General features: G+C 41.5%; 1 protein-coding gene across 1 annotated transcript; it reads left to right on the forward strand.

Moving 5' to 3' along the window:
• Window positions 1–205: 205 nt before the first annotated feature.
• On the forward strand, window positions 206–25,091 carry lrig3 (leucine-rich repeats and immunoglobulin-like domains 3). The gene is made up of 19 exons (XM_007573085.2): window positions 206–719; window positions 7,636–7,707; window positions 7,817–7,891; window positions 12,689–12,823; window positions 13,097–13,240; window positions 13,331–13,474; window positions 13,570–13,713; window positions 15,516–15,659; window positions 17,168–17,248; window positions 17,337–17,408; window positions 17,978–18,049; window positions 19,631–19,794; window positions 19,927–20,262; window positions 20,344–20,625; window positions 20,713–21,189; window positions 21,262–21,420; window positions 21,519–21,659; window positions 24,032–24,286; window positions 24,371–25,091. The coding sequence occupies exons 1-19, from the start codon at window positions 523–525 to the stop codon at window positions 24,595–24,597; spliced, it is 3,321 nt and encodes a 1,106-aa protein (XP_007573147.1). The 5' UTR covers window positions 206–522; the 3' UTR covers window positions 24,598–25,091.
• Window positions 25,092–25,612: the final 521 nt, after the last annotated feature.

A 25,612-nucleotide genomic window follows, 5' to 3' on the forward strand; every position in this document is an offset into this window, starting at 1 on the left:
ACCTACCACAAAACTACTTCTAATAATTGTAAATTTAATAATGAAAACCTCAGTCATAAATATTACACAACTCATGTAAAAAAAAAAAGGAGAGAAATTCCACCTATTATGTTGGATTTAAAGCCAGCAGCTGAACGGACTCCATTTCCCATGCGCCCCTGTGGTCCCCGCCCCACGCATACCTCTGGTGTGTGCTCATGCGGCGCTGTGGGGATCCCGCACAGGACGAGTTGCCCCGACAGAAGCGGCGCAGAGCACGGCACCAAAAACTTTCCACACTGGAATGGGAAAGTTAGAAAGGAACGCTTTGCTTTTCTTCCTCACAGATACGATCCGAACAGGAGGAAGGGATTGGATATAAACATCGAGCTGGTGGATAAAAGGATTAGTTTTTTTGGGGGGGCAAGGTGGTTTATTTCATTTTTGGACTGAAGATTTCGCACTTTGGATCGGCTGCATCCGAAGATTAAAAAAACAAAAAAAAAAAAAACACTGAGGTGCGATCGCCCGTGTGGAAGAAAAATGCCTTCCTCTCCGCAGCCTCGCAGTCTGGTGAGGTTTGCTGTGTTTTTTCTGCTGTTTGTGGGACTGGAGCGTGGATCGGGGGCCCACGCTGGGACGTGCCCCCCTCCCTGCCTGTGTTTTGGGGAACTTGTGGACTGCGGTCGGGTGAAAAGGGGCCGAATTCCAGACACGATCCCGGAGTGGACAGTTCAGCTGTGAGTCCTCGTGAAGAGAGCTTTTCTGTTTTCTGTGGAAACTTTGTTCCTATCATTTATGACCATGAATGGTTTGTGCGCTCAGTGTAGTACAAAAAGGAAAAGAGTAAGAAATCACAGAATTCAGTCGTGTCGACAAAATCCCTTATTTTTATTTTTTATTTTTTTACTATGGTTTATGGTTTAAAGATACCAATATTTATAAAAAGTCAACTTGAATACTGTTATAACCACACACAAAAAAAAACTCTTTGATTGTGTGTCATTACAGACAGATCTTGGGGTGTCCAGAAAGGCGCCTATAAATAAAAATTATTATTATTATTATTATTATTATCTTGCATGTCGTTTACTCAGTGATCAGAGTTGTCTCAGTTTTTCAATCATTCATCCTGAGAAATAAATGGACGGATTTTTCATAAATGCACCGATCACTCACCCAGAGATCGAAGTTGTCAGATTTTTCAAAAGCAGCATTGATCAATCGCCTACAGGTCAAAACTGGCTCCATTTCCAGAGATGCACTAATTAGTCAGGTGGACATTGGAAATGTTGGATGGACCTACAGATTCACCAATCAGGGATCAGAATCAGCCAGTTTTCCGCAGAAAAAGTTTAGGGACCTTTTGCTTTAATGCAGAAATGGGAATAATCTTGCATTTTGTTTGGTCGTTTTTTATTTGAAACTACTCTAATCTACAAACCTGCAGAATATTGGCATCAGCCAGGTGAAGTGTGATTGGTGCATTCCTAGTTTTATCTAAAGTCAGGTTATTTTTCTCTCCTCCTGGCAGGCCTTTGTTGTGGCAGCGGTTGTAATTACAGTAACAATCAACTACCTGATCCCTCCCTTTAGAAGTAATTGAAACAAAGCTGCTGCTGTGTTTGTGATGTTTTACAGTGGAGTAAGTCTGCAGTGATTGGGTCGCCTCAGTGCGACGCCGTGCCTTCAAAACAATTCAAGCCTAAATCTGCAGAGTTGAACTTTTTCCCGAAGTTCCACCGTCTCGTCTTGTGTGTTTTTTTCCACTGGCTCCACAGGCTGAGTCCGGCCTCCAGTCTCCTGGAGCCACAGCCTCAGCTCTAAACTCATATTCCTCTCTGTCTTCTACTTTACAGATAATTATCCTTGGTGATTTTTTTTTTTGTTTTGTTTTATGGGGCTGTGTTAGGATTTAGCACTTGACTCAGCGCCTGCTGAAATTCAGTTTTTCTCTTCTGCTGCTCTGGAAACTTGTGACTTGCCAGAGAAAACAGACCCAGCCTGCGCCTCACAACCAAAAAAAAAGAAAAAAACAAAAACTGGCCTTCCAAAGAAAATTGAGAAAAAAGGAGGGGGGGGGGGGTAAAGTTCCACTCAGGGGGAAAAATTCTTTTCACTCTGGCATGCTAATTTACAAGTGGCTCTCCAGCACATCTTAAACCCCTTAAACCGCCCGACTCTTTGTTTTCCAGCACCCCATTATTTCTGCTGAATTAGCAACACCGGGGCCAGCAGTGGTACTGATTAGGGAGGAGCGTGTAGCGCTGGGCTGCAGAAAACTCACACTGATAGGGAAAAAGAGGATGAAGATTAAGCCAACAAAAACAGAGACATGTTTTCAAATTACAGTTTGAAAAGGGAGGAAAAAAAATGTCTAAAATCGTTTCAGTACAGAAAGAAATTAGCTAAAGTGTTTATGTTATTACAATGATACAATGCAAAAAAAAAAGAAAAATCATTATATGATATATACTTTTATTTTATAAAAGTAATATAAAATACTTTTATATTACTTTTAGGGATGGACTGATATGGCTGATCTCAATATCAGATATTAACAGAAATAAATATCAGTTGTTAATATCAACCCCGTTTTATTTATCAGACTGGTACAGGCATGGTAAAAATGACTAATATTCCCCGCTACCGATGTTAGTGCCGATTTATTGTCCATCACTAATTGCTTTAAATTTAATCCTCGCTTGGTCTGAATGACTCTTACAAAATATGACAAATTAGCACCCGAAGGCTCTGAACAGACCAAACCACTTTGACCATCAACCTTCTGCTGGTAGATCATTAGAGTTATAAAACCACAGCAAATTTCAGTAGAATGATTATAAAATAAAATAAAATCCTAAAGTCAGTCTGTGGCCCGTTTGAATTAACGCAGGTGGAAACATCTTGCCATAGAATGCAATGATTTTTACCAAAACGACCAAAACTACCAAGGTGAAAAAGTTCAAGTGGCAAACTAATAGGACAGTGTTATTAGTTGGACTAAGACATCAGTTTTTATGGTTATATAGATATTTATAATATTGTTCTACATTGTCTAGCTAACCATTGGGAATGTGCGACTGCCCTGCTGTGTCCAACATTTCCTGCTAGAGGCTCCAATACAAAAACATGAGTGTCTCAAAAATTTTAACAGCAGCGCTTTAGCAAGAGTTAGCTAAAAAGCTAAAGCCATGTAAAATACTAATAGCATCTAGGCTATCACTAGATGAGATGATAGCCTAGATATTATCATCTAGACTATCACTAGATGAGATGATAGCCTAGATATTATCATCTAGACTATCATATGTTAACAGCAGAAAATTATCTTTTAGTTAGGGACTTAGAAAATATTGGGTGATATAGATATCTGATATTAATATTTCTATTGTAGCTGAAAACTGATATTTACGTTTCCCGGTCCTTTGGACACAATTAAACAAATAACACCTCTGACATTGCTTCTCTACTCCAGTTAAATACAGGACAATGTCCCCATGACCACCAGAAACACAAACGGGATTAAGATGGACATAAGCATCGGTTGTTAAGGACTAAAACTGACCAATACTGGTGTTAATGCCGGTACATCGGGCATCCCTACTTTTTGTTACTCCATGTATTTGATTTGTAAAAACCCTGTTTGTGTTGCGATTGAATATTCAATGTTTAAAGTGTTCTACATTCAGCTGAACAAACAGAACTGACTGAGCAGGATAAACCTGCAATTGTACAAAATGTTGATGTAGCAAAAGATCCTGGAGCTATTTTAAAATTGTTACAATCAATCTACCAAGTACTACAAGTAAAAAGTAGCGCTCATCAACAAGACGGAGCGAAAGGTTGGCAGTCATTGTTTCACAAAATGCCAAGTTGCTCATTCAAGCCAATGTTCTTCTACTGTTGGCATCTTACCCCAGGTGGTGTACCGCACCGCAGCCAAAAACTGGAGAAAGTTAGAACATAATATTTAAGGCATTAACATTCCCAATCAAGCTGCCAAAAGAACAAAACTTCTCTGCCCTTTTTCTCTGGCATTGATATGAGCAAAAGTAGAAAACCCTACAAATATAATCATGGAGGAAAAACAAGGAGCAACCAAGGAATGATTTAGTCCATGACTGGTTTCTGGCTGCATGCATGCTGGAGTCCTGCTCCAGAGTGTGGAGCATTTATAATTTGCACACATAAAAGAAACATTTGTCAATACGAATACTTATTAAAAAAAAAACAAATATACAGCAAATTTTAAAAAAAGTGTAAATAACAAATATTTCTACCAGGATTACAGCCAACAATAGTTCAAATTTACTACTTCATTGGTTTTAGGTAATGGATCAAATTCAAAAGCTACAATTTATCTAAATTATACCTGAAGGTGTTATTTTTATTAAAAAATGACAAACTTCTATCGATCTAAGTTCCATGGACTGAGGATGGGCATTAATTATAATGTTTCTCATTATTGTGAAAAAAAATTCTCATCAGGATTAGAATTTTGATTTATCTTGACAACTAAAAAGTCCAATTCTGACAGCAATGTCAAAATTGTTGTTGTTTTTTTTCCACTGTTGGTTCCAAGAGAGAGTCAGCAAAATTTCATAAAATTCTAAAATATGATTTAGTGCAGTTCCTGAGCGAGGTTTAGTGATAAAATGTATTATTATTATTTTTACACCAGCGGTGTGTTAAAGAAACCCAGTTAAAAATTGGTATGTTTTTTAAAGAACCGCATTTGTTTGTGAAGCTTTCATAACTGTGGCACTCAGAGACGGCCATCATTAACCTGACAACCTGGTAAACAAGAAGCTGTTTTCACTCTCAGCACAATAAGAGATGCGCAGCATGTTGGCATCAATCTTGTAATTTTTTACGTTATCATTCCGACAGGTAAAATTGAACCGATATTAACAATCGATTATTATTTCAATGTTGTTCTGGATTGCTTAGCTGAAGTGATGTCAGTGCTGTGATTGTTTTTTCACTGTAGAAAGGGTAGAAAGGGTAGATATATATATATCGTATAAGATATTGGTCAATATCAGTTATTTGCCATAACACCTAAAGATATCGGACCAAATTTTCATATCAGTGCATCCCTAACCACAATAAATACCACAAAATATCGTGGCAAACTTTATTGCTCGTCTTTCATCAGGATGTTTCACACTTCATAAAAGATCAAGTACAGAACTCCTGGGAGGTCGTCCTAAGCTCCTCCCACTGCAGGATTTTATTAGCGATGCAGCCCCGCCCTTTCAAAATCACACAAACACCGTTGAGCATCAAACAACAACTGGCTGCAAGGACAGACTGATGTCATTTTGTTCTGGCAGAAACGGGCCAGGTTTTTTTTTTTTTTTTTTTTTTTCCCGTAACGTGATTGCATTCAGATTTATTTTTCCGTCAAACGAGAAACAAACACGTAACCTCCTCCACTGCCAGTGTCTCTCAGTGTGAACGGTAACGACACGCTCTTTCAGCTTAAAGAGAAGCAGTTTGCGGTGCCAGATAAGGAAGTGGCGCAGTCTGCTTCCAGCGGGGCAGCAGATGCAGGTCGCAGCCTGTACGCCAGGCTTCGTGTTATCTTTCTTCACTCAGAGCTTTCTTTGTGAGGGAAATGGAAGTGTAGGGTCTGCTCAAGGTTTATCTTTGGAGCGTGATAGGACACCTCCAGTGCCGGGGCGACAACAACAACAACTTATCGTTGGGACATGGAGAGAAAAAGAGGAGGGAACTGAGGGGTGAGTGGTGGGGGTTTGTTCCCACAGAGTAAGGAAAACTCTGCCTGATGTGTTCATGAAACCTTCAAAACAGACCCAGAAAATCCAGCAGGTTGTCTCAGAGGTACAAAAGGCGTTCCTCTCGCTTTTCCCAGCATTACAAACACATTAGTAGTTGTTAGGTCCCCCCACTGCGCTCCCCTCCTATAAGAGTTTCTTGATGGATTCCAGATGAAGGAGGTATGAAAAGAAGAAGAAGAAGAAGACGAAGAAGAAGAAGAAGTGTCTGGCACCACAGCGTTGATCGTGTGCAGCAGTGCCAGTAACGCTGCCGCTTTATGGTGCATGAGGCTCCGCTTGCCAGAGTTCTGCTGCTGGTTTTAAGGCTCATTTTCAAAAACAGACAGCAGACACAAGAGCACAACCCAAAGCCAAGCTGCAGCCAAGCCCAGGACCAGGCCAGACCGGGCCGGGCCGAGTGCAGCCCAAATACGAACATGACTCAGACAAAAGCAAAACACAGCATCGGATACACGGACACACAATACACAGTCTGTGTGGGCTTACAAGTCAGTGTCACTCAGTTTATTACAGTGCAATAATTATGAGGAAAATAGGATGGTGTCAGAATATTTTCCAAAAGATTTAATGAAATATATAATTGGTGCATTTCTAAAAGCAGGAACTTCAGCAGTTATTCCTGCTGCTGACAACCAACGTATTGATTATTACAGTTATCAGCACTGATCGGTGATCTCATCAACCAGCAGAAAATGTAATTCTGCATGTGCTTTGATGCATAAATGGGAATTGTCTTGTAATTCTGTAATTTCCTGCCTGATTCCAAATTACAATCGCTCAAAGAATCTACAGTCAGGAGGTCAAGAGGTCAGGAGGTCGGGCCTCAAAGAAACCCAGAGATCAGTAACAACCTGGATTAACCTGACTGGTCCATCTCTCTTAATAATCTTAAAACATTTTTTTTAATTATTTTTCATTCCGACACATAGACTAAATTAAATGTGTGTAACAAACATCCAGTAAATTTACCAAATTATTCAACCTTTTTCTCGTTAGACTCCATGTAGATTAACATGAATTTACTCGGCTGATTCATCTTCGCCAGGCTGTGTTTGTGTTTTTTGCGATCGCCTTCTGGCTGAGGTGGGTTTTGAAAAGCTAATGCAGTAAAGGGGAGACAGAAACAGATTTTCCGGATACGTTCTGACTTAGCAAACATTTACCTCGCATGACTGATTAGCTGTTCCTACAGTTAGAATCATTAGCATTGCATTTTTTTCTCTATGTCTCTTGAAAGCTTGTAACATCACCAATAGTTAGTTGACATGACGGAAAAATTACAGTCTGCTCTACAACACTTTTCCAAAAACCACTCTCTGAGATTTTCTGAGATTTGTGCTCTATGCTAGTTAGTAACCTCTGACCTCTGTTTCCTGTTTATTGCAGCCATGCGTAGCGTCAACATCTGATGAGATTACACCTTGCGGTGCCTGGTTGATTTGCTCCAAACCAGTAGACAGAAACACGGCTCATATTTCTTTGCGACATTTTAAAAGTTCGCTCAAAATTCATGTGAGAATTAAATGGAAACAGCCACTAAAATGACTTTAGACTGCAGGACTGTAAACTGATGCCTCTAACCAGTCCTTGCACATTGGTAAACCATGATATTAGCAACAATCTAAATGTGTAAAACACAATGGACGATGCGCCATCTTTTTCACAGAACTTTAGACCATAGAATGGAGAATTTTGTTGGTTTTGAACTTTGGTGTACCTCGATTCCAGTACCCAGCTTGTGCCTGTTAGTAAGGCAGAAAGCTGGTAATGTTTTCTGCAGGTCATTATGGAAGATTGGAGCTTGTGAAAAGTGCAGTGTGTTGATGTTTACTTCTTCCTCCTTTCACAGGGACTTGAGCCATAACAAATTGCAAGTACTCGACGGGAATTTGTTTTCCAGACTGCCGCATTTAAAGGAACTGTAAGTGTAAGACAATTAAAACACTGGTGCTCTCAGTGTTTACCCAGGTTAATAATAGTCTTTTCCATCCTTCGATGTACTAAATCTAGTGGTTTTCTTACTTCGACAGAAAGCTGAATCACAACAAACTGGAGGCAATACCAGATCTGGGTCCTTCTGCTTCAAACATCACAACTCTCATTCTGTAAGTAAAGGCTTTTGGTTAACTGTTACATTTGTCTATTGTCGCCTCATCCTGGTTTTGATGATCATTCTCTGCCAGAACTATTACAGTTGGTTAAACTCATGAGTTGGGAAGTTGTTTCTCCCAGCTCAGCCAAACCCAACTGACTGGGCTAGTTCCCAGACCGGCCAAGTGTTTGCAGACAAATGTCACCAGGACGAATGGAAACATTTTTCTTCTGTCTGGAAAGAGACTTCAGCATCAATTTAGTTCCACTCTTTCAGAGGAGAAGTACCAGAGATCAGCTTTCAGACAAAAAGAAAGCCTCTTGACTTGTCATATTTTATCCCTTGCAAACTGTGAGCTCGTAATCGTCTGGAATCTTGTTTTGTAAGACGTGCTTTCAGAATCACACCAGATATTAGTCTGTGAAACCTCAACAATTTTCATTTGGTCTGTGGCGCATTTCTCAAAACTACCCAGTGTGAAGTTGTTGCGGAGGAATGTAGATGTTGCTAGATGAGGCGTATTCCTCATCAAGCCCCGACACGACAGTCGGCAACAGCCGCAAGCCGCCACAGTCAGTCAGTCAGTCAGTCAGTCAGTCAGTCAATTTGCTTGTAGTTTTCAGAAAGAAATCTCACCTCCAGCGACAATTAATTTCAAGAAGAAAAGAAACATGAGCTGGATTGCCATTCGAAAGCCTCCAACAGTGTTCTTCCAACAGGGATGTGGAACTTTTAATATGGGTTTGGGTTACATTTGAATCCTTGCTTGGCTTCTAATTTGGCGAAGTGGCTCAGATACATTAAAGTACTTCAAGTGAAAAGGTATGCCTTTCCCTTAATGGTCATAAAGGAGTTTTAGCATTTTAATGAGCACACCAAGTGACTAAAGCTCTACACCTCTGAATTTCATGATTTCCCTACAGTAACATAATATACAACAGTATTATGTTATCGGGCAAAATTCCAATTAGAAAAAATCTTTTAGTTTTCCCCATGCCCGAGGTCCGGTCATTCACTCAAAAATAGGCGATATGCAGGACTCCACTTCCTCTTGAAGATGGAAAAGAGTGGATTGCTGGGCACAGTCACTCAGAGAGTGGACCACTGACGTGAGCAAAGAGCCGTCTTGTAATCAGAAAGTTGTGAGTTCAATTCCAGTTTTCTCTTCTGACATGTCGACGTGGCAAGGCGCCGACATCCCAAGGTGTGTTACGATGTATGAATGTGTGTGGCAAAAGTACCCCTGTTACTTAAGTAGAGGTGTGGAGACTTGTGTTAAAAGTGACTCTGCTAAAGGTAAGAATACTGACTAAAATCTGTTAAGTAAAAGCAAAAAATTTGTACTTAAGTGCAAAAGTAAAACATAATTGTCACCTTCAATGATACAAAAAAAACTTCTAAGAACATCAAAAATGATGTTGCATTTACACCCTTACAGCTGCTTACCTGGAAGGGTTTCTGATTTTCAGATTTGACAAAGAATTTGTGAAGGCCATAATGAGCTCATGGTCTTTATGTTGGCTGAAAACACAGAGCATTTGCTACAGATTATTCTTGGAGCTGATGAAATGGAAGAGTCCTCTGAGACTGCGTTCACACCAGCCCTGTTTAATCCGCTTTCACCGAATTCTAGTCCGGTTCGTTTGAGGATGTGTGAAAGCGTAATCGGACTCTGGTCCGCCTACAATCTTCTGTCTGGCTTCAGTTGAAGTGAACTCTATTAGATTATTTAAATGCCTAAAATATATTATCTTATCTCAGCACTATGTATCTCTTTTCAAAGTTTTACACAATTTAGACATAATTTGGGATTGGAAAAAAGAAGAAATATAACAGAAATGGAAGTAGCTTAGATATGTCAAGTTAAAGCGGTGCAAGCCTCATCTGGCCTACAAACAAAACATATATTGTTATTATGGGGTGCCAGTATGCCACACCGATTACACCATGTATCCCATAATGCTTTGTAATGGCTAATTGTCCATCAGACATCCTGTAGTTGTGGGAGTTTCTGTGAGGGCTGTAATGGTTGTTTGTACCGACACATGCAGGAGGTTTTTGTGCGGAACTAAGTGTACAGTGCAATGTTCTGTAGTGCAACTTTAAAACGTGACACCAGAACAAAACTATCATTAAACTCTGCAGTTTGGAAAAAATGAAGGTTTTCATGCAGTGATGGTCAAACCAAAACTTTATGTAATTTATTATTTAAATTTACATAAAGTAAATTTAAATAATAATCTGACAGATTTACATAAAGTAAGTTACTTCTACCACAGCAGTAAGTGGGAGAGGAGACTTTTTTTTATCCGTTTCTCTTAATTAAGGCAAACCATATGCTACATACCAAAGTGCTCTTGACCCACTTATTTTTGTCCAAACTCAAAATTTAAATACATATTCATTTTATTGGTTTGTGTTTGAACAAACTGGGACAAGAACTAAACTTCACCTTGTTTGCTTTCACATGCTATCTTCATTAGCTATCACCTCTTCCCCCCTAACATTTAGCAGTTCGGTGTGATTTCTTTTTTCGTCGTCTTCTTTTTCCACCAGTGGAACATTTTTCCAGAATTTCTCTCTCTCCTTCAGTTTCTCCAAGTTGGGAGGGTTGTAAAGGGGAAAAAAAAGGACCTCAGGGTATCAAATACCACTTATTCAAACAGCCAGTCAGACATAGCGGCAGCTCTCGCCGACTTCTTTGACCTCGCAGCTTAGAGTAAAAACAAACGGCAATAACCCTGCAGCTGGTAGTAATTGAGTCGTGATCATCTTAATTAATTGAACAATTTCCTTGGAATTTATGGAGGGGGGTGGGGGGGTAGACCCCCTCTTCCAGCCCCCCACCAAATCCCCTGTGTTCCAGAAAGGTTCAACAAATGACCGTAGAGATACCAGGTTAGATTAGGTCTACAAGGGGCTGAACTTCTTGGCATCTCATCAGCCAAGATGAAATGCCTTTTCAGGACTTTGCTGAAAAGGAGAATTAGAAACCAAAACAAGTATCATAACAATCTTTTGTGACGTTTCTATAAAATATGTGTGTGATAAGAAGTCTGTAAGAAAACCCAGGAGTTTTCATCAGTCAGTTTGAAGATTCAAGACAATAAGCAGCCCCTCATACTCTTAGAAAGTTTCTTTAGCTAGGCCAGCCAATGAGCTAAAACGCAGAGTCTCGTGTGTGTAAGATATCTGACAAGTTTAATATGGCGTCTCAACAATGAATGCAGCGCTGGTTTTCATTACCGGCGCCACGGCTGTGAGAGGGAGTCATCAGATTGCGCTTGAAAACTCTGTTCTTTTTCCAATAGGAAATGCCACACAGACACACACACATGCACACACACACACACACACAAACCCAGACACACCACGAGTGAGACGGTTTAAAGGAAGAAGAAAAAAAAAAAGCTACTTTCCGTTTGAAAAGCGTACTCTATTAAAATTATTTGCTGCTTAGTGGACATGGCTTTACTGAAAACACATGTCAACAACAACAGCGTTTGGGAAAGGCTCTCACGATTTTGCATAGTTTGACGGTTTGTGGGGTCTGGTTGAGGGCCCAGAGTGCTGGTAGAGTCTGGCAGGTAGCAGCTTGAGGGAACCCAATCGTGCTTGTATAACAAATGAGAATCTGGGACGTAAACCCTGAACGATTATGAACAACATCTCTGTTCCAATCATTCACAGCCTCTGCTTATCTAGTTTCCCTCTGGTAAAAGCTGGAAGAACTAGTTAAGCTTCAGGTAGCAAACCTAATTCTTCTCCTGCTTGTCTCAGTGACCAGTCAGGAGAACATGAAAACTGAGATACACTTTAGTCTGAGAGCTGAGGGTTGTGCTGCGTGGAGACCCCTCTGTGATTCTCCCTACAAAAAGGTCTTTTATTGTGTTGGACTACGGCTGCAGAACGTTTCAGAGAAAGGCTTGTGTCAGTTACCAGCACCAGCAGTTTTAGGGATAAGAATAATTTCTGCCTTTTCCAGTTTTAAAAAGAAGTGGAAAATAACGATACGGCAGGAAAGGGGGATAAAAAAGGGGCAGTTTCTCGACCAAAACGGGAGACTTGACAGCTGTGCCTAAGGTGCATCTGCTGTCTGAACTCACTATCCACATCAAGACCAGATTATTGTTGCTTAGAGCTGATTTTTCTGATGATGTACAAATTCCAGTAAATGTCACCATTTTTAAAAGTGAATCTTTTAAAAATGGTTCCCCCAAACCCCTAAACCGTGCTAAGCACTGAGCAGCGGAGACAAGGACTGCAGTCTGGTGCATCAGAGGGACTCTCTCCCTCCCGTCCACTCCGCTGCTGAATCCCCACACACAAAGACGGCACTGTACAGCTCTGTTTATAACTAAGCAGTCCCTGCACTGCAATTTAGGAGGCGTGCAGCTCAGGAAATTGCTGGCCTCTGCCGAGGCATGCTTTCACTGAGGGAATGGCATTCATCAGCCAAGTAATTGGCGGGTAACTTTTTTAAATACCTTGTTCGTAATTACCTTATAAACAAAATAACACGTCGCTAAACCTGAGGGTCTGAACAGCGACATTAGTCATGTTCAACAATTAGCTTCCTGTTATAATATATGCAAGCAGCATCAGCTTGGAGAAGGAAAAAAAAAGGCATGTCAGAGAGTTTCATGTTGGGTGGTAGGTTTCATGAGATGTTTGACTTTTTTTTCCAGACTGGAGAGGAATTTACAGTCTTCACTGTTTGCATATTTGGGAACATGACACCGTTTTGCGCCACTGGCCAGATACGAAGCATTCCTGCAATTTATAGGAGCAACGGTGTCTGTATTTTCAGAGCAAACAACAGGATCAGTGGGATCTCGGAGGAGCGGCTCGGACCCTTCGCCTCCCTGGAAACGCTCGACCTCAGCAACAACAAAATAGTGGAAATAAAGTCCAGCTCCTTCCCGGCTCTGCCTCTCAAGAACTTGTGAGTTTTATTCTTCTTACATGGCCTGAACTTTCTCTTTTTTTTTTCCATATTTTTCCATATTTCAACCAAAATATTTAAGGTAGTATATTAGGATTTCAATTGATTTAAGACAAAAGTAGTTGTGGCATTAAATGAAGTAGAAGAGAACTGATGCAGCGTTTGGTTCTTTTGTAAGACTCTTCCACTTCACAACTATGCACTGAGATTTGTTGGTGTAACATGATGTTAAATGAACAGCACGTTTCAGCAAGTTCCTCCAAAATCCTTCAGGTTCCTCTGCAACAATCGCATCTCGTCTCTGGAGTCGGGCTGGTCCACCAACCTGGCCAGCACTCTGCAGATTCTTGAGCTCAGCCACAACCGGATCTCCAACATCCCGGCCAGGTTCTTCCAGCTGCCCAACCTGCAGCATCTGTAAGCTCTGCGGTCCTACCAAAGTTGCGTGTTTGATCGTTGCACCTGTTGGCTCCTTCTGATTGAAGCACTGCATTTTTTTTCCCCCAGGGATTTGAGCAGAAACCAGATTCGCCGGGTGGAGGGCTTGACTTTCCAAGACCTGCCCACCCTCCGCTCGCTGAAGCTGCAGAGGAACCGCCTCTCTGGGCTGATGGACGGGGCCTTCTTTGGCCTTAGCAACATGGAAGTCCTGTAAGTTCACCTTATGATCAGCGTGCGCCAAGATGATTTCCTTCAAACTTCCCCAGCTGTTGTGTGAAGTGATGCCATGTTTGCATTGTCTGCAGGCAGCTGGGCTTTAACAACTTGACGGAGGTGAGCAAAGGCTGGCTGTACGGCCTGGGGGCTCTGCAGCAGCTCCACCTCGAACACAACACCATCAGCAGGATCCAGCCTGAAACCTGGAAGTGTTGCCAGAAACTCGGCAAGCTGTGAGTCCATATTTTTTCCCTCTCTCTGGACTCCTTCCCCTCCCCATATTCCATTCGCCATCTGAACCCCCGACACTCCTACGTGCCGCTCCGCCTCCCCTCCTCTGCTTTGCTTACACTTCAGTTCCTCCCGCCACCAACCAGACAAAGCAGAGTCTCTGTTGCTCTGCGGATCAGTGCCAGTGTTAAAGCTCTGCCAAGTTACTACACACCCCACCTTTTCTGTTCTGCTTTTATGTCTCATGAGACTTTGGGATTTTTAGTTTTACACAGACTTCAATCATTTCTCAAACCATACACGTTAGCTCCTGGTAGGCAAGGACTGGCTAACAGTTTTGAGGATTAATAAGGTTTTGAAAATTTAGCTTTTAATGAGATGAAAGAGAAATCGACTGGAGTTTTCTTTAGCACTGCTGACCAGCTGGGGACCCTGTGTAGAAATAGTTGATGTTTATTGTGTAGTTTGGACTCAGAACCAAACAGCACCTTGAAGACAATGGGCTGCGGTTACCAGTGTCAAGGTGTACAAAACCTTCCATACGTTTGGTTTTCATACCAATGAACCGTTCCTACGGTTAAAAGTCCTTCTAATGACAGACAGATGGCTATAGATTGTTTACAAAAGTTGGGAATAGCTAGCTTAGAAAGTGAACCGTACCGCTGACTTTGTCTGAATTCACAACTCGTGATTTATACCACTGGGTTATAAACTGTATTTCCCCTTACACCGGAGCATCCAAAAGTCTACATGCTAACCAGTTTTTTTCATACACGCTAGGCTACTTGATGTTGAGACATTCTGTCCGTGGTTACTAATGATTAGAGATGTACCTTCTCCATACTGTAATATTTGACTGTCTTACTAATCTTACTTGCTTATGAAGTGTATGAACATTAATCTTCTTATCTGGTAAAAGTTGTTCACTGCTAATCCACAAAAACTCAGGCTGCAGGTCCTTAAGACTGATGGCTGCTATCCATCAGCGTCTTCTTTCCTCATCAAACGGTTTGGTGTCGAGGCTTTGTGCTCATGTCCTGTACTCCAAATTTAGTGCCACTTACAGGTCTGGAGGACAAAAAAACAGCGTCTTAAGCCATTTCTCTTCCATGGGAAATGGTCCGATGTGGGAGTGTGTGTTGATTTTTTTTTTGTAACAATAACACGTTAGAAAAAAAGTGATTGTGTCATAATTTACATTTTTGAGGTAAATATAGTGATACATTTAAAGTTTGTCGGTTTTATTCATTGTTATTTTACCACCGGTATCTCCTGCTTTTCTCTGGGAGCAGATTCTTTGTTATGGCTTTTTCCATCAGTGGCCGTCTTAATGTTCGCAAAGTCCAGGATGCTTTTGGACTCATTAGCTTCGGGTTTTGCTCTTATCTCATAAACAAGTTGCTGGTGAGCCGGGAATATGTCCAGCCATCTGATTTGTTCTACTTTGGAACAAAAAAAAGGTTGTCCTCTATTTTTTAACTACATTCTCCCACAACTTAGCCAAAGCAGTGCACATATTGGTTTTGATTACGTCAGAACCACAAACATTCAATATATATTAATGGAATTTTGTGCAATTGACCAACATGAAAGTGTCTGTAACTGTGAACTGGAAGGAAACTTTTTCCCAGAACAAAATAACACCAGAAAAAAAGACTCTTTGCCGTAATTGGATCTAAAAGTATCGACTCTGGGGACATTAATATATACAAATGCCACACTTTTGTTTATATTGCTGCATGGATATTAGGGGTGTGTTGCTGTGCTAACCTTCCTTGATGTTTTTTTTTTCCCCGCCCTGCAGCAACTTGTCCTCGAATCACCTGTCCAGGCTGGAGGAGTCCAGCTTCGACGGCCTCAGCCTGCTGGACGAGCTCCATGTGGGAAACAATCGCGTGAGCTTCATCGCCGGCGGAGCGTTCCGCGGCCTCTCCAACCTGCAGATGCTGTGAGTTGAGTTCGAGTTACAAAAGAACGAATTGTAAATGTCACCACTGAGTGTGTACGGAGGCCTCTGGGAAACACGGAGGATTTTTTTTTTTTTTCTTTTGCGTCACCTCTCAAAAGTATTGCGAGGTACATTATTTCCTTGGTCAGTTGGTGACATTTTTCCTGTTGGTAGTCTGAATGGTTAAAAGAAAAAAACAAAAAAGGACAATCCATGCTATCCTTAGCTTTTAGCTAACTCTGGTACTGGAGTGAAAATATTGCGTCTGAATTGCTTTGGGGATGTGAAGTAGATTATTGTCTTGATGTGTTTGTGCACACACACAAAAAAAAAAGAACTCAGACAGGCACAACCGCAACCTCAGTAACCCCCCCTCACACACACACACACACACACACACACACACACACACACACACACACACTCCTCCCCACACCATCCTTTCCTCTGTCCAAATTGCTCTCCCACACCGCATCCACCCATCCCCCCCACCTCCCCTGTTCCCACAGAAAGGCTCAGTAACATTTCCCGTAGCGGAGACTAACTACAACCAAATGTGAGCGACGCTGCTGAGGTCATCGCAGGGCAGGTGTGCATCTAGGTGGACAAGGACTGCTTCAGGGCTTCAACAGTCCCCGGCCTCCCCCTACACACACCGACATGAAAGCACACACTCACACCCTTCCTCAATTTCAACCAGCCACAGCCAAGCATGCCGAGGAGGAAAATAACTGTTTGAAGGCAATAAAGCTGCTAAAGGATCAAAGGAAGCATTTTTTTTTCCTCTGGAAAATTCTAGGCTTTTGGTGATCTAGATGTCATTTTCTTTCTGTGGATAGCAGAGAGAGAAAGCGTTTGAGTTTTCCTTGCTGAAAACATTTCACAGAAACATCAGCTGGTTAGAATATGTGGCCACTGTGGTTGTAATTACAAAATCCAACGTCTGACTGTTTAACATTGGGTAAAAAGTCTTATTTTTATGTAGAAAGTCGTAGTAAGAGAAAGGAAAAAAATGACGCAGCTAAGCGGATAAACGAGTGTTGAGTGTTTTGTTTCCCTGCTAGCATCACATTATTTGGTCACTCATTTTGGACTTATTGCTAAGTTAATATAAAAATCCCACCAAACAGTGATTTTTATAGTAGGTTTATCTTTTCCACCAATTGTTAGAACAGTATCTGTAAAAGTAGCTGGGAAATGACCTTCATGCATAGACTGGGTTTTACTTCCTGTTGAGACGCTTTATTTAGCAGCTCCAGTTTATAATTAAAAAGGTCTTCCAGGGAAATATAGTCAGTGGGTTCATGAAAAAGCTTATTTTACATATGACAAAACAACAGAATCTCACCCATCTTGTCCCCCCCCTCCCCAGCCCCCCAAATAAAGGGGGCAAGTAAATTAATAGGTGCCAAAAAGACCAGAAAGGGATTTCTGGTTTAAGGATCATTTGGAGCATAAATTCCATGTTTGATTGTGGATTTTTTCTTACATTGTAATCTCTCTTAAAGGGATCTCCAGAATAATGAAATCTCCTGGACTATTGAAGACATGAATGGGCCGTTTTCTGCTCTTGAAAAGATGAAAACGCTGTAAGTCAGTTGTGTCTGGTGGGCCAAATTGCCTTAATAAAACCTAAGATCTTGTCGTCTGATGCAGCCTTTGTTTCCATTCTTCCAGGTTCCTGCAGGGGAACCAGATTCGCTCGGTGACCAAAAAATCCTTCTCAGGCCTGGATGAGCTGCAGCACCTGTGAGTCGGCCTGGTGTTTCACTGATTGTTTTCAAAAGTCCGACCCGTAAACAAAGCGGGCCGAATGATAAAAGGGTGTTTGTTTGAGCCATGCATCCAGACCGTCTTCTCCTTTTCCTCTGCTTTGATGTGGAGTCAAGAAAAAAAAAAGCTGCCATTAGTACCCTTACATGTGAGCCAAAACTATATTGATCACAAAGAGAGACAAAGTGGAGACAACGTGTGTGTGTGTGTGTGTGTGTGTGTGTGTGTGTGTGTGTGTGTGTGTGTGTGTGTGTGTGTGTGTGTGTGTGTGTGTGTGTGTGTATGACTTTTCAACAACTGCATTTGATTCTAATTAGAACCAATGCCAGAGCTCAAAGCAGTTCAGAGTCAGATCTCGTTTGATTAACAATGCGATCTGTTGCCCAGAGTTTTATTGTTTTTTTCTCTCTCACTCTTTCTCGTGATTGAAGATTGTAAAAATCTCTGCTCTCCTAACATCTGATGTCTGCAAAAAATCTCTCTGAGGACCTTATCAGTGCTGATGCCTTGTCTTTGTTTTTTCTTATTTTTTCCTCTCTGCATAGAGATCTGAGCAATAACGGCATCATGTCCATCCAAGCTAACGCCTTCTCCCAGATGAAAAACCTTCAGGAGCTGTAAGTGTCGGCACCACACACCGCTGACTTTCTTATTAATATCGACTCCAAACATCATTGAATAGTTTGATGATATCTTCAAATGTTCTTTGTAATTCTACAACATTGCAGTTTTCTAACTATGTTCATCAGTACAGCTGAAACACAATAATTATACATGTAAAAAGGTATTTTTTTTAGTCTCTGACATTAAATCCAACTAAACTTTTCCCTTTTTAAGGTCAGTTAGGATTACCAAAATTATTCTGGTTCTATTTTCTTCATTATCTAGTTAAACATGGCCTGCACTGTGACGGACTGAAAGGCCGCTCTGCAAGGAAGAAGCCATAGCTTCAAAAGCATGAAAAAAAAATCTGAATATGGTTTACAAATAATTCCAAATATGACGACTTTTATTTCTGGAGACATGTCCTGTGGTCTGATGAAACTAAAGTGGAGGTGTTTGACCATAATTATTATTTTAAACAAAATTGATCAACCTGAAAACACCTTCATATCTGTAAAATACATGCCATGTTACAGAATATCTGTGAAAATCTGTGAAAATACTGAAGTGACATCTCAACATATCAGCCAAGAATCCTAACCCTAATGAACAATGACCGTAAGCATTGCGCTAAATTAGTTACAAACTCAACGTTTCATAGTGGCCATCACAAAGCTTTTGTCTGTGTACACATGCAGCCTGGCCTGTATTAAAACAAATATTTCCCCCTTATTGTTTAAAAAATTATTTCGTACACACACATTTGGTTTCAGAAAAGTTTTCAATTGCATGAACCTGCACAAATCCGCCCCTGAGCACTGTTTTAAACATGCCAAACCAAACCCATAGGGGGCACTGTAGCGCAAAGTCAGCCAATCAGATTGCTTCAAAACAACGATGACTTGCCAAGAGGTTCACTTGTGTGAACAAATATATGGGTTGAACTATTTTTAAATAGTGTGTTAGAAAAAAAAATAAAACAAGACCATATTGACTAGGAATTACGTGAAAGCAATGTCTGAATATATCGGCACATTATTTATTACATACTGAAATGCAGGAACCTTAAATCCTCATTTTCCCATGTAAACACAAACACAAATAGTTTTCTCAAATCTCCACCTTGGTCGGACTTTGTTGTAAACGATTGTTTTAGTGATATTAAACGGAGTTTTGGAGCGACCAAAACACATACCGTTTGTTTTCCCAGGTATTCTGCTATGTGCGAAATAGGCCACCACTTCTGTCAGGAACTAGAACTTCCATTGGAGGAAAGTGAAAATAACCTCTCTGTCTCATTATTCTGACAATGGGCTAACTGATTCAAGACCTCCTTGAAGTAATTAATGAAGCCAAACCTACATAGAGCAGTAAAGATTTAGTGTCATTTAAAGTGAGGCAGTAACAATAAGTTAGTCTTTTTTTTCCCTATTTTTTAAAATAAATATCTTAATTCAAATACTTAACAGAAAAAAAAAAGTCCTCCTCAACTCCACTTCTTAAACATCTTGTTTTCTCTGTTAGAACATTAACTTATGGATTCATGAAGCATGTGCTAAACCAAAAGCATTTCTGATACCTTCTCCTCCTGGTAGGCGTCTGAATACCTCCAGTCTCCTGTGTGACTGCCAGCTGAAGTGGCTTCCCATCTGGGTAGAAAAGCAAAGCTTCCTGCCCTGCGTCAATGCCAGCTGCGCCCACCCACAGATGCTGAAGGGCAGGAGTGTGTTCTTGGTACGCCAGGAGGAGTTTGTGTGTGGTAAGTGCATTCATTCCTGATACACAAAAGCCGTTTAAATTGGGTATTTCTCTTCCAAGGCCACTAAATGTTAAAATGTACTAGTTTGTGTGTCATCTGCATACATGTTGAGGTTTGTTCTTGTTCGTCCAGATGACTTCCCAAAGCCCAAGATAACGGTGCAGCCAGAGACCCAGTCGGCCCTCAAAGGAGCCACCGTGACGTTTGTCTGCTCTGCTGCGAGCTCCAGCGACTCCCCCATGACCTTTGCCTGGAAGAAAGACAACGAAGTCCTGAACGATGCTGAGATCCACAACCAGGCCCACCTAAGAGTGCAGGGTGATGCGGGAAGTGAGACGGAAGTCACAGAGTACACCACCACTCTGCAGCTGCGGAATGTGGACTTCTCCAACGAGGGGAAGTACCAGTGCGTCATCTCTAACCACTTTGGGTCGTCATATTCCTCTAAGGCCCGGCTCACAGTGAACAGTAAGTTCGGGGTGTGCTAAATTGTTAGGCACATCTCACCAGACCCTCAACTCCAAATCTTAAACTGTTTTGCTTTTTCAGTACTTCCCTCTTTCACCAAAATGCCAATGGACTTGACGATCCGGGCAGGAGCGATGGCTAGGCTGGAATGCGCAGCTGAGGGTCGCCCATCCCCTCAGATTGCCTGGCAGAAAGATGGAGGCACTGACTTTCCTGCCGCTCGTGAACGTCGCATGCACGTCATGCCCGAGGATGACGTTTTCTTCATTACGGGTGTCAAGACAGAAGACATTGGTGTATACAGCTGCACGGCTCAGAACACAGCCGGAGTTATTTCAGCAAATGCAACTCTAACTGTTCTTGGTGAGAAAGTTACCTTACACCTACTAGACCTTTACTATTCCGTCGTTTTTCACAGTATTGCCAAAGCTTTTCCTGTATTTCTTACAGAAACGCCCTATTTCCTGCGCCCTCTCACGGATCGGACAGTGGCCAAGGGCGAGACAGCCGTCCTCCAGTGCATCGCCGGTGGAAGCCCTCCTCCTAGACTGAACTGGACCAAAGACGACAGTCCCCTAGTGGTGACAGAACGCCACTTCTTTGCCGCTGCCAACCAGCTCCTCATTGTGGTTGATGCTGCTGAGGTGGATGCAGGAAAGTACACTTGCGAGATGTCGAACGCCCTGGGCACGGAGAGGGGGCATGTTCGCCTGGCAGTCCTACCGAACCCCAATTGTGACTCCGGAGTGCAGAGTGGCACAGGGAACGTCATGGGGAGCGGATCAGGGGCAGATGATGATGGCTGGACAACAGTTGGGATTGTCATCATCGCGGTGGTTTGCTGCGTAGTTGGAACTTCTTTGGTCTGGGTGGTCATCATCTACCACACCCGCCGGCGGAACGAGGACTGTAGCGTCACCAATACAGGTCAGAGGTCACTTGGTTTTTCAGATTGTCCAAGCATCTAATCTTGTATTAAAACGTAACCTTGTTCTCCAGATGAGACCAACCTACCTGCGGATATTCCCAGCTACCTCTCCTCCCAGGGAACACTAGCGGACCGACAGGATGCCTACATCCCGTCTGAAAGTGGTAGCAGCCATCAGTACATAGCATCATCCTACAGTGGTTTCTACCTGCAGACCAAAGACATGAACGGTACCAACTCTGGCCTTTTCTTCTTTGACTTTAAAGCTAAACGTATTGAAATAAATTGTAAGGTTTAAGTAACATTATTCCCCTTTTACCCTTGGTAGGTCTTTGTCAGCTGGATACAGGAAGTGAAGCTGATATGGAAGCAGCCATCGATCCTTTGCTTTGCCACTACCAAGGCCCGATTGGCTCGCTGCTTTGTCGCGATACCATATATCCCAGTGACCCATCCGAAGTCTTCGCAGGTTGGTACAAGTCTTGATCCGGTTCCAGAAGGATTTTTAAAAGGGTCGTGTTATGACTTTGTATTGACTTTTCTTTTACTTTACATCATTTGACAATGCTATTTCTTCATCAAGAACATACTTGGAGTGTTGCCTTAATTCTTTCACTCATTTGAGAAATACTTCGATCTCCCATGTGGACATCCATGTGAACCACCGCCTCCTTCAAGGTGCATCTCTTCGTTGGAGCTGCACCTTGTTTCCAGTCTACTGAGGCTCCCCCACTCTGCTACTTCAGACTAGCCAGCAGTAATTAGCAAACACCTGATGGAAGTGTGCATCTGCAAAGCTCAATATAGGAACTACTTCTCAGAGTAATGCTAGTAAAAACATTGGTAAAGGGTTAATAGAGGAGCCATGTTATGATGACTTCCTGAAGGCGGAGTTTCAGAAAGAGCAGGAGCTTTTAAAGAGAAAGAGACCCAATTTCATGGTGTAAAATTACATAAATTACATATTTGATATATAGCTTTTTTTAACAACTGTAGTTACTTAATTGAGCTATAAAATGGCAGCAGAATTATGTGCATTCGCAAGGTACATAGCAGGGTTTCCCCAGTGTATTATAAGCCTGGCGGCCCGCCATGCTTTACTAGCCCCGCCACCAGGCTAAGCGTTGCTTGTTTACGTTTCTAGGAAAAAAAATTTTTTTTAATTTAAAAATTGCTTTTTTTTAAAGCCAGGCTGCAAAGAAGCGTCCCTGTTGCTCTTAGCATTTCACTAGCAGAGCAGATTTATTCCTAAATGATAGGTTTATAATAGATAGGTTTATAGTTTATGCATTTAAACCCGAAAGCGTGCGGATCAACCACACAGCTGGCGCCTCTGCGCTTTGCCTCGCGCACTGCCACTGCTTTACCTCAGCAGGATCGCGTGCACCTCCTTTCACTCAAACGGGACACAGGCTGACCTGTATGGATATTTACATCAACTTACTGTACTGTGAGGAATTATGATTCTTTGGAGAACTCTAGGTAAGAGTTTAAAACCAGCTGCGTTAGCTCTGGTTGTGCAGCTTAATGTGAACTGCAGGAATAACTTGTAGCGAATTCAGAGGTGCGCGTTATGGAGTGGTGAGAATGATTTATCTTTGTGAATGAACAATTATATACATCTCTGTGTCTGTCTGACAAACTTTACAGGAACTACAGACGCAGAGCCCAGCGTGTGGCTCTGTGCCTGTAGTCCCTGTAAAGTTTCTGTCTGTGGTTACGGTTGGCCGGAACGTTTGTGGATAACAAGCAGCGCTAACCTCATCATGCAGGTTCAGCCCGTGAGGAGCTTTCGCGCTCTCCTCGGAGTCACGCATCACGCTGATTTTATATTATTTTGTCTTATTTTTCGGTTACACAATGCATCAAACCATATCAAATGCGTTGTCTACCTGTAGTTAAAGCGCGCGGCTGCACGGAAATCTAGAGAAACTATCCCATAAACTCGACCAATCAGAATTGTTTCTGTGACGCTTAAAAACTCAACAGACACGAAATGGAAGAGCTACTCAAGCCACATTAGCAGCAGTGAATTAAATCTCCAGTTTGTTGCGCATCTCTGCAGCAGATTTAACTCATCATGCAGGGCCAGTCCAAGGCTGTATGAGGCCTGTAGCAGACTTTGACTTAGAGGCCCCTTTTGTTCCTAAAAATATCAGCACCTCTAACAGCTTCTGTGTTAGATTTAGTGAAATATGGGAGAAGGGAGTAGTTTAATTGGCCAGCCTAAAAAGCAATAACTTACAATTACAGTTTACTAATTTGTATTTGTAAATTCAAAGATTAAACTCACAGCATCAGATTGTTGCTATGGTAACAAAACAATCCAACTATGAATATTGTTCTTTGAAGTTGTACAAAGTAAACTTGCCAGCACCTTAAAATTTTGCATTTAAATGTTAAACAATTTAAAATCTTTTAAATCATGTATGCCTGAACAATTGAATCAAATTTAACAACATTGATAATCTCAATAAACAAGTGTTACATTTATGTATCTGTGGTCTGTTTTAAAATATTAGCGTTTATAGGGCCCCTGAAGGCCTTGGGGGCCTGATGGAGCCGCTGACTTAATTTGGATTAAAGAGAAGTGCAAATTTGTTGTTTTTAGACTAGTTGTGGGTTTAAATAGCATTTCACTGGAGATGTTTTCCCATAACATATAATTACACAGTAATACTTTTACATTTCCTGTCAACTTAACATCTTTTAATACAAAAACACGGTGGACCGCCTCGACGCCACTGGTCTTAGCAAGTTTTCTGGGAGAAACCCTGCATAGTATTGCCACTTTAAGTTCCAGAAAACTAATTAATATAGTCTCTGCCTTTTCACCCTCAGGTTTTTCAATTGACCAAAAGCCGGTTGGCATGGAGTCCTATAGCGGCAGCCTGACCAAACCCAAAACGATGGACATCTTGCCATCAGAGCATTATGACGTGTGCCCGCCCTCTCTGGTGATGCAGCTTCCAAACACCAGCCTAAATCAAGACCCTGCGCCTCAGCAGAGGGACCGGCAGACCACGGCGGATGAGGAAGATGCTTTCGATTGTGGAAAACCTCATAAATGTGTCCCTCCCTACAACACTTTCATGGGTAAGTTGTCGATTAACCAATCTTTTTATCCGGACTTGATTTTGCTTAGGCAGTAGAATGACTTTTAAACATGTTTTCCCGCAGGTACATTTGGGAAAGCTCCTTGGACTCCCCACAAGGATCTATACATCCCACCGTCAATCACATATCATGGGATAACTCTTCACGAGAATCCTTACACTGCTTTGGATATTGACTCGGACCTCGAGCAGAGCATCAAGGACTCATTGGAGCAGAGCGGCCGTGTGTATGAGCAGCCGTTTGACGGCCGTAGAACTGATGCCATCTCACAACGTAGGATGAGCTCCTAGCTGATCCAACTTCCGGTTTTTCATGAGAACAACCAAAAGGAACAGAAAAACATGAACATTTCTACCTCACTGAATGGACACTTTGGCAATAAAGGATGTCTGTAATGTGCAACAAGTGAATGTAAAGGACAGCTTCACGCAAAATAGCACCGGTTATTTTGCTGGAAAAAAAAGATTCTGTTAAATAACATAGATGAATATATACATTTTTATATAAAGTTTATTATATTTTGTAAATTGTTTATAAACAGATTTGATTATTTTTGCCTACTTTTTTTGTACAAATACTTTGCAGCTGTGGCTTTCCATTTATGTCCGCTTTGAATAAAGCAGTGTTTTGCACATGTGTAAACAATAAAACGTGTGCTGCTATGCTCACTTATGGTTTTTCAAATCCTCCAAAAAGATGATCTGTTTTAGATCTGAATATGAAACAGATTCATCACTGTTCTCTCAGAGCACAACACACCACCAGAGTGACATTCATATTCAAATACTGTATATGGCATCCATTTTCATCTAAATTCGGTTCAGATTTATCCAATATAATCCAGTCATATATTCAGATATAGGTTTGAATATATATGGTTCCATTTCACTGTATTCCTAATTATATTGCAATACAGTGGAAATTCAGTTGATTATTTGATGCAAGCTGCTGACAAGTGATCTAATACAGGCAACGGGGACGTCCCCAAAAACTCGCAGCATTCACCATTCAAGCTTAGTGTCTGCACATCCTTAAAAAGTCTTAAATTCGAAGTTGTAGGTTTGATTCACAGTCTGATGACCTTTGCCACATGTCTTCCTCCTCTTTCATTACACATTTTTCTGTCTAACTCCTCTCAAATAAAGGCTGTCTGAGCCAAAGAAGACCTATTTATTTTTTTATTTTTTTAAGTCTTAAATTCATAAAAAACTAAATGGAGTTTACATGCATGACCGGCCTTAAATTGTGTTGGGGGAAGAACTATTTAATCTCATATGTTTTTTTTCTCGCAAAGCTTTTCTGTCA

This window comes from Poecilia formosa, unplaced genomic scaffold, assembly GCF_000485575.1.
Source record: "Poecilia formosa unplaced genomic scaffold, Poecilia_formosa-5.1.2 Scaffold318, whole genome shotgun sequence".
Lineage (NCBI taxonomy): Eukaryota > Metazoa > Chordata > Actinopteri > Cyprinodontiformes > Poeciliidae > Poecilia > Poecilia formosa.

Excerpts from the sequence above, each read along its gene's own strand:
- lrig3 (XM_007573085.2), top strand. The coding sequence starts at position 523 with ATGCCTTCCTCTCCGCAGCCTCGCAGTCTGGTGAGGTTTGCTGTGTTT. Across the intron at positions 15,660-17,167 it reads CTCTCCAACCTGCAGATGCT|GGATCTCCAGAATAATGAAA; the intron begins GTGAGTTGAGTT and ends TCTCTCTTAAAG. Across the intron at positions 24,287-24,370 it reads TCCCTACAACACTTTCATGG|GTACATTTGGGAAAGCTCCT; the intron begins GTAAGTTGTCGA and ends GTTTTCCCGCAG.